The sequence below is a fragment of the Gobio gobio genome (genome assembly GCF_949357685.1).
Source record: "Gobio gobio genome assembly, chromosome: 3".
Lineage (NCBI taxonomy): Eukaryota > Metazoa > Chordata > Actinopteri > Cypriniformes > Gobionidae > Gobio > Gobio gobio.
The window spans coordinates 11660207-11670054 of NC_137099.1; the positions used below are offsets into that span (position 1 = coordinate 11660207).

General features: G+C 39.1%; 1 protein-coding gene across 1 annotated transcript; it reads right to left on the reverse strand.

Moving 5' to 3' along the window:
- Positions 1–887: 887 nt before the first annotated feature.
- Positions 888–9100, reverse strand: LOC307123460 (interferon-induced GTP-binding protein MxA). Its single transcript, XM_079811991.1, has 12 exons — positions 8641–9100; positions 8248–8385; positions 8002–8156; positions 7781–7919; positions 7492–7690; positions 6442–6520; positions 6224–6346; positions 5980–6121; positions 5602–5760; positions 2683–2759; positions 2233–2484; positions 888–2143 (listed from the first exon to the last, which is right to left on the reverse strand). Exons 1-12 carry the CDS (start codon positions 8837–8839, stop codon positions 1919–1921), a joined length of 1887 nt encoding a protein of 628 aa, XP_079668117.1. The 5' UTR covers positions 8840–9100; the 3' UTR covers positions 888–1918.
- Between the last annotated feature and the right edge of the window lie 748 nt (positions 9101–9848).

The following is a 9848-nucleotide window of genomic DNA, read 5'->3' on the forward strand; positions in this document are numbered from 1 at the left end:
AATTTATTTTTATTTTTCCCCCCAGGAATCAAGAAAAAATATGTAATTTTCCTTAGTAAAAGCATCTTGATTTAAGAACTTTTTGATATTTGGACTGGAAAAAAGACAGAAATACCAAGTCAGAAAAGCATGATATATATATATATATATATATATATAATAGAAAAGGGACCGGCCCCCGGGTATGTCCAAAACATCGAATCCGGCCCCCTTTAAAAAAAGTTTGGACACCCCTGCTGTAATGCTTAGTTCCAGTTCAAACTGATTTCTATGATATCTGAAATATCCTCTAGAGGGGGGTGTTTATCCATATTCAGATTTCAGAGATGATTAGGTGAACAGAGCAGCACTTTCTGAATAGCAGGTCTTCTGACAATGACAGTTCAATCCCCCATCCCACAATAAGTAATCTTTAGTTTTAACACAAAGAGCTACATGCTGTATTATGTATGTGTTGTGACCTGTGAAAAGAAAATGCATTAACCAGCCTGTCATTTGTACTATTGGAAGTCCTAGAACAGCTGGAATTATTTTATTTACGCTAGCTCATTTTGGCAAGTGCATTTCTTTCATCGCACAGGTTACATCATTTTGTGTAAAATTGGTGAAAAAGGACAGGAATTCAACTGTCAATAATTTCAAAATATGTTTTTGTGAATCGGTTAAAGCAGTTTATGCTGTTTGTTTACTAAAACTTGATTCAATTCATTTTGTGCTTTCTTTTGGACCATTCTTCTGAAAACCAACACGACACAAGTACAAGTAGGCTAATACACAGAGCTCTGCTCAAGCCTTGAAGGACTGTTATTATCACTGGCAGTTTGACCAGTGTTCATTGACCAGAACACATTTTCAGAGACATTGATGTTGTAAGTACTGTTATAAATGAGCTTTTAAAATATTTATTCTGTGTTAGATATTTCCCATTACATCTAGTGTGTTGAAGATACATTATTGTGACCTCATGTGATTGTGACTTTATACATTAGCTGGTTCTTCAAGCCCATGCTGTGGTTAAAAATGCCTTCCCGTGTAAGGTGCGAACTACAGCAGAGAAAATTAGCATAATATGTATTGCTGTACAATGGTATTTGCCGCACCCATTATCATTTGCCTATATATAGTTGTTCTCCAGAGAAGGAATGTATTGGTCCAGTAATTTAGGATGGTTTAAGTCTCTGTAGTTTATAAATCACTAATAAATTAAAGATATTTTGTCACTCTAAGGATCCGAAGGATCTTTTTTTCTATATGTTGTGGTATTTGTCATTTACTCATCCTCATTTTGTTCCAAACCTGCATGACTTTTTCTTCTGTGATGGAGTTTTATTTTTTGGGTGAACTTGTTTTAATAAAGATAAGTGCACAGTGGACATCCACTTTAAACCCCAGAACTCCTATTTAATAGGAAGAATAATAGTATTTGAAAGAATATCTGTTGCAATATTCCTGCTTAAGAATTTATCAATAGACTACAAGAACTTTATACAGTTTCTGACATTTTGTTTGTAATAGATCGACAAGTCTTCTGTAAATCAACAATTACATTAAACTATAATTATGGAATTTTGAGGTGCCATGAAGTTCAGTTTTTTGGAAATAAAAGTTCTGACGCTTCACTAATAGATACTCCGATATGACACTACAACGTCCTGCATGACCCAAACGTAGTACACAACTTTATTGACATTGAACAATAGTAACAAAAGTTTTGCATAAAGAGGCACTTCAGAGGCTAAAAGTAGCTTCACCAATATTTACATTATTAAAAGATTGAAACGGGGGGGGAAAGCAGCCTCTGTTTCTTTATAAAGTGCTCAATTTCTATTTCTCCATTTTTACATTCTTTGCTGCTAACGCTGCTCATGTTCTTCACTACCAGCATATGATTGCAATCAACTAAATTATGAAGTGAATCCTAAAAGCTAACCAAGAGGCTGCGTGCTTTCATCAGACGTTTCTGGCGGCTCAGTAAGCTCTCACGCTTTAGGCCAATGTCAAAGTCCTCTTTAAGCAGATTGTCCACACCGTCTTTATCTTGCAGCAACTGCAACATGCTCCTTTGCAGCTCAATAGCTGCTTCCTGGAGCAACATATAGCGGATCACCATTGGGATCTGGTCAGCCAGACGCTTGCTTGCAATCTGTTAAGATAGATAAGACCGTATCTCAGATGTACATTTGAATTGGAGCTTCCTCTGATGGCACAGAAAGCTTTAGTTGGCACACTTACCGTGTAGTAGGACTCAAGGTGCAACTTCATCTCACGCAAGGTGGCATGACTGCCTTGTTCAGCGGCTGCTCTCACAAACTTGACCTTTTGGGGCCTGTCATTTTCCATCTCTTCCAATTTCTCCTTTGCATCTTGCAGGCTCTCGCTGTATGTGCCATCTTGACTGTAAACAATGAGCTCCATCTTGAACTGGGTCCTCAGCATGGATTCTGCCAGGGATTCTTTATCCAGCTTGATGGCTTCAAACTTGGTCTAAGAAAGTATATAAAAGATTTACTGAAAAATGTAACAAGAACACAATTTCTATAAATTTCAATTGTGATTCAAAGACATAATTGAATATAAAAAAGCAATGTGACTTGTAATTCTATAAAATGTATTAGTATCATCAACATGCATAATTAAAAGAAAAGCCCATAAAAATGCCTTGAAAACACTTGAAAAAAGCACCTTTGCTATTTTCAGAAGATTAGGGAATCCAATGAAGCTGCACTGGGCCAGCTGGATGAACCTCTTTCTAACGACATCTGTTAACACAAACTGATTTAGCAAACTTTCAATTCCAAGGTTGATTATCCAATGAATCCGGATTGCATGCCTTACCGAAGGAGAGAATGTGGAGTTCATGGGTTGCCTTTCATTTACCCCTTTTCCACCAAGGCAGTGCTGGTGCTAGTTCGGAGCCAGAGCCTAGTTTCAAATCGGTTCTTTGTCTCCGAACCAGGAAAAGTGGTTCTTAAGTAGAACCAAATCATTGCTGGTCTAGAAGTAAGAACCGCTTGCGTCAGGGGCCGGGGGCGGGGTTACCGTGACCAACAAGACGAACACAAACTTGTGACCACCATTTTTGAAATAGCAGCTAATGGAGCTAATAGCTGCTTGTTTGTAATCTCCGTCTATACAAATTACGGCGAGCTGCACGAATGCGTTGGATTCGCTGTGTTTTGATGCCGATGTAGGATCGTAAAGCCATATGCATCAATAGTAACGCAACGTTTGCCATTGTTGATGGAAGGCTTGTTCGAGATGCATTGGTGCTGTGCAGACCGATCGCCGTATGACAACGAGTCCAACGAAGGCATACGACTCATTATGCTTTTGATTCACTCATGCTGTGTTTTGATATCATACGCTGATCGTCTGCGCAGCCCCGATGCATCTAAACAAGCCTGGTGTGTTTGTGTTTCCCGCCGCCTCGCTATACAGTGACTTAAGACCTGGCTATGAGGTGGCTCTCTAGCCCATGGAAAGGCAAACCGGTTCTTAGAAGGCTCGTCAGTCGAACCAACTCCGAACTGTCACTAGCACTGGCCCTGAACTAGCACCCGGTTCATTCTGGTGGAAAAGGGGTAATTGTGATCTTTGATAATTTTTCCACTAGGCAACAAAAGTACCTACAAATGCATTGTGCCAACTGGGTTGCTATTTCCTGGTTTTCTTGACAATTCTAAGATTTCATCTTTGAGGCAACAGCCTGTAGAATGCCCTTTTCATTTTGCCATTTCATCATGACCAAGAGCCCAAGCACGAAGTGACGCCCGCATGAAAATAGGGATGCAACGAATCCAGATTTTTGGGGTTCGGCCGAATACCGAATCCACAGGTTAAGATTCTGCCGAATCCGAAAAGATTCTGCCGAATACCGAATCCACAGGTTAAGATTCTGCCAAATCCGAATACCGAATCCTACTCCCATCCTCAGTCCATTATCACAGTAAACACATTAATGAAGTAAACAACGTCCACAGCAGTGTAGGGATGCTCATATTGCAAAATATGCTATGCGGTATTAAAATACAGCAGTAGTACAAGCTCCTGACTGGTGGAAAGCAAACAAAAGGCGCTTCCTGAGGCTGGCCGCTCTAGTGAGGCGTTAACTCTGTATTCCCGGGGCATCAGTGCCATCTGAAGCCTTGGTTAAGGCTTTTCATAGTGTGGTTTTGGTCAAGTTTACTAAAGTATACATTGTCACGTATGTTCTTCTCGCCGCTGTTTCCTGATGGTTTAGAGTTACCCCGAGTCGCCCTTTGTCATTTCAAAGAACAGCACAACGGAGAGCGCAGAAGGCGCGTGCACAGTCATTGGAGGCTCGCGCTGCAGAGACAGACGAAAGTATAGACAAGGCTTAATTTTCAACAGGCTGCGCTCCAGATGTTACTTTAAAAAAAAACTAAAAAACATACAGGGTGAGGGTTGAAGTAGGCCTGCTATTTTTATTTGACAAAAAAATATTCAGTGTATTTTTGTTTTGTCATCTTAATTTGGTAATTATTTAAGTGAAAAATATTTAGTGTAGGCCTATTTATTTTATTCTTTTTATTTATATTTGATCTGATCTGTATGCTGCTGTTTGCACGGTAAAATAAACCCGTCTTTTTAACGGGTCACAGACACTCGTCAATCGTATTTTTATTTAATGCCAATTCAATATTATAATCTCATCAGTTAACGGTTAATAATCGGATAATGAGCAGCGGTTGTCGATTGGGAAAATTAACCGAAATGAGCATCCCTACAGCAGTGAATTTTTAATTTAACTTAATTTAAATTAAGAACATGCAACATTATGCCAGGATGACTGTCCTTCCTTTGCCGTAACGTTTCCTGAAGTTGCTGCATTTTGGCTGCTGTCTGTGTAGATTCCCTCATGCACAACTTCTTTTGGATGTTTCATGCGCAAATGTTTTAACAGCGGCTATTGTTTAGGGTCCTTGTCACCACGAGACAAATCGGGATTGCAAATTGAACATGTAGCTCGACTTGAATCACCTTCTTTCGACTGAAAGTACTGCCAAACAACACGTTTTCTATTCACGAGTTCCATTTTCACTTTCTCACAGCCGACTGCATTCGAACGGTCCACCTAGTAAATACATTCCCATAATCAACAGCGGCGTCACTACGTTCGACCAGCGGAGCGCGCGTAGTTTGAGCCTAGGGTTCGGTTCGGTGGAAAAAAATTATAAGGTTCGTCAGAAACCGAACCCCGTCAAAAAGCCCAATAATGATTCGGTGCATCCCTACATGAAAATGGTCAATGCTGTATATGCTAAAGATGTTAATGGGATTGTTCACCCCAAAATGAAAATGTTGTCATTACTTACTCTTACTTACTGTCCTCAACAGAAGAAAGAAACTCATACAGGTTTGGAACAACATGAGGGTGAGAAAAAGATGACCAAATTTTCATTTTGGGGTGAACTATCCCTTTAACTATCCCATAATTTGGTCGTGTAGAGCATTATGAGAGTATACTCAAGTAGAACAGTATAGTGTGAATAACTTTACAAAGTACTGTAGCAACAATCTGAAAATGACTGAAAACTGCATAAGTGCATAAGTGAATTTGAAATACAAAACAACACTAACCAGAGACAGTCTTCAGTGTCTTTAATGCAGGTTCCTCCATCAGCTTGATCTGTTCCCTGACAAGTCCCTCAAAGGTCTTGTAATTGATGAATCCTGGAAGCTCTCTTCCCCGATACTTGGCTTCATAGTTATCAACTTCTTTCTCAATCTTCCTGTTGACTGCAGAGTTTTTGAACATGGTCAGAAAAAACGAATTCAGTTGCACAACTCTGTTACGAGTTGTACTTCTAAAAATTATTTTTAGTAAATTGAACTAACTTAGATTAATTTAGAAATTTAGGTTGGTAATTGATTGCAGCTGGTAAAAGGAAAGTATAATGCTTTTTAAGCAAAAACACATTGTCCAATCAGAAGATACCAAGTATATGCTTCACTCACAGTTATCTCCTGAACGATTCAAGAAGAAATTCCATTTTGCAAATTCATTCCGAAGTTCTGGAAAAATCAATAGATTTGAAGCACACTTGATTTCCTCCCCAGTGGTCAGGTTGAACATATCGTGAGTGAAAGCTGTGACTTTCTAAATTAAGTGATGAGATGTGAAAAATTTCAGTGACTCAGTATGACTCTTTAATAACTATTCATATTTTGATATAGTAGATTTCAAGGCTGACCGACTCACATCGATGAGAAAGCTCAGTCTTTCTGCAGGGTCTGACGGGGGTCCGTTGCCATAGGCCTCCAGTTCCTTCTGTGTTTCTGCGAGCTTCGCCTCGATTTGCTCTTCTAACCGAGGCAGGGATCTCTACACAGCAATTATGAAAATGAGCTGTTTATAATAAGTCTAAATATCATGTGGTTATCTTGTGTTAAAATGATGTGTGAAATGAATTATTTCACCTGAATATGATGAACCAATTCAATCGTTAGTTTCTCTGCCAACTTTGGAACAGTAGCAAAACCTTCTTCATAGAGTTTGCTGAGGGAAAATGGGATAACATGCTAATACAGCACTGATATACTCAAATCTCAAACAATGTACTAATCTGTGTTTGCACTTGCTTGCTCATATACTGCACCTGATTTACTAAGCACAGTTGTGCAAACAAGCACTCATGCAAAACGGTTCAAAAAGAGAATCAAACATAGCAATTCCTCTCACATAAAGGTTCTCAGTAAACCATGCTTTTTTATATGTATTTGATGGTATCGTTATTATACAGTATATCATGTGTGATGTCTGTATAATGTATTTGATGTTATCATTTATATGTATTTGCACAACATTTACATAGGAATATGCTCCCATGCGCAGAAAGGTTTCAATATCTGTAGAATAAATGTTTAAAGATGCCCTGCCACACCACACGTGTTTCATTACTTTTGTGGTAATGTCTGAAGTTCTACCATGGACTCTGTAACATTTTTTTGTGGAAAAAATATCTTGGTTACCTTGTTTCAAGCCATTCTAGCATGGTATACAGGAAGACTTGTGCCAGTTCTCATTAATATTCAACAAGCTAAGCTGCTTGACTCTGATTGGCTCTAGCTAACCAATGAGAGCCTGGCTATCAGCATCCTTTACCCAGCACAAGTTGAGGAACTTTGGCCAACTTGTACATTGTTGAAGTTCTGTTCGTGCATAGATAGCGCACAAGCCCTTTGATGTTCAGCCAACTTGCTGTAACTGTCACTGAGCTAGACGAATTCTGTGGGCGCGGTCTCAACCGGGCGAGCTCATAACTGGTAATGAGCTCACGCAACACCACATCAGACTGACCAGCTTTTGTAATGGGCCTGATATCTCTGCTTATTTCTTTTCAGTGGCTAGAGCTGTCAGAGGAGGTAGCAGTTCATTTTCACAAACACATATGGACCTAACATATTTTTAAAAAATACAAGTAAAAACGGTTTTGTGTGGCAGGGCACCTTTAAAAGAATAAAACTCACCTGAAATGAGGGTGGTCTTTGAAGAAGGCAGTCTCTGTTACTGTGGCCTCATTAAGAGTGACCTGATCTATAATCTCTTTTTGTCCCCTGCACCTTACAATCATGTAGCCTTTAGTAAGGTGAATGACCTCATTGTGCACAATGTCTACCACGGTCTCTTCAGTGCCCTTATCCACCAGGTCAGGCTTTGTTAAGATTCCTGTTGTGTAGCAACACTATTATCAGAATATGCATGGTAATCTATGGGTTTACAGATGTATAGCATTGAAATGCAATGCACAATGCACACCTAAAGTCCTTTCTCCCTCAGGGTCCTCCCCCTGGGCCATCTGCAATGCTTCTGTGGTCGCGATGTCAACGTTGCATGGCACCACAACCAGGTTGATTGTTTCTTGCTTGGAAACAAACTTCTTGATCAGTCTCTTAATCTAGAAGAAAGGCGTTTGATTAGTGATTATGTGTCTTTCCCACAAAATGTCATTTGAAAAATATAGTATAAATAAAGTTTACCTGATCTCCAATATTCTCAGGTTGACCCTTGACAGCCACTCTTGCAATCCCGGGGAGGTCAATGAGTGTGAGGTCAGGAACATTGGCAGAGGTGATCTGTAGACTGATGAGTTCATCACTAATACCAACGCCTACTCCAGCCATCTCATCCTGGGCTACAAACATAATTAGAGGTAAGACTTTAAAAAATGTATCTACAGGCTACTCTTTTGGAAGACGTCAAGGTGCATTCTGAGCATTTTCTACCTTCACGAATCTTTTTCTCCACTTCTGCTGGGTCATCAATGTCTTCCTCATAGTTCTGGTAACTGATTCTTCCATGCCATTTCTCTGCGTCTTTACTTCTTATCATTTTGAGCTCAAGAGGGCATCGTGTAACAATTCCTTACAAAACATGAAAGGGTGGATGCAAGACATAGTTTCACCATAATGTTGTTCAAAGTGTCTTACATCATGTAAACTCCATGCCATGGCACATGTTACTCATTCGGTATCGTGGTTTAGTAAGCTACTATAACCACTGAATTATGGTAGGCTACGTACATCCACAGTATTTGTAAGAAAGTCCGAAGTTAATTACGCAAAAGCAACACGATTAAATATTTGTATATGTTTTAATTTTATAGATGTTGTCCTTACCACTTCCCCTGGGTAACGCGACTCCTGACAGCGCTTCCAGAACAGAACTCTTTCCTGAGCTTTGGTCTCCGATGACGGCGATGGCAGGCAACGCCAGGTCCTTCTCGACTCCTAAAGACCGTAAATTGTCGATAGTGTCGATGCAAGGACGGATTTTTTCCTCATATTGCTGACTGAACGAGTAACTCATTTTATCCATCCTTAAACAACGTCAAAAAGCAAAATACTTCACGTCGATATGTCAGACGCGGTCTAGTCGTGCACTCCTCGAGGTGATGCTGTTTCCTTACCGGTAAAGTGAATCTTTTGTTTTGTAGTAACCTAAGTTTCATTTCCTGCAAATCCCTATAGTTTCGTTTCACCCCTTGAAGTACGATTTCATTGTGCAGTAGGCTACATGGGACAATAAATATGGTAATGTTTATTGTACAGTCTGGTCACCTGATATTGACAAAACGGCAGAAAAAAAAATGTCTAGGGAAAGTCTAATTTGTTTGCGTACCAACCTGTTTCTAGGCTATAGATAGCCTAGCCTACATGTCTACTGTTTCTTTTGGCATGTTTGTGTACGGGTAGCAGTGCATAACTCGACCCAATGAATGAGCATAAAAGCAACACAGTGCTACAAACGCATGTAAGAGTAATGAATAAATTATTTTACGTTTTATTGCGTTGTACGTTTTTCAAACTCTGGGCCTTATGTTGTCTTTGCATATTTTACATTGGCTACACAAATCTTATTCATCCTTTTTTACATAGTCCATTTTTACTATGTAGTTTTTACAGGTCATTCAACATTTTATATGACTGCGAGTATAAACTCAATCATCTAAATGACAATTGTATTTCTTAGTTACTTTTTATGGAAGGTAACTGTGCACTCCTAATCTTCCCATGTAGTTTACTTTAAGGTGTCATTTACTTTTCTTTTCTTTTTATTAAAGTTATAGCCTACCCAGTGTGGGAAAGTTACTTTTAAAAGTAATGCATTACAATATTCTGTTTCTCCCTAAAAAGTAACTAATTACATTACTTAGTTACTTTTTATGGAAGGTAATGTGTTACATTACTTTTGCATAACTTTTATCATCTGGGCTGGGCTTGCTTATTTGTTTTTTTTAATAACAAAAAAACTTCTATTTTTGGCAAATGTACCAAAGTGAAATGAATAAGCCTGAATGCAAATTCATGCCTGAAGATGGTGCAGT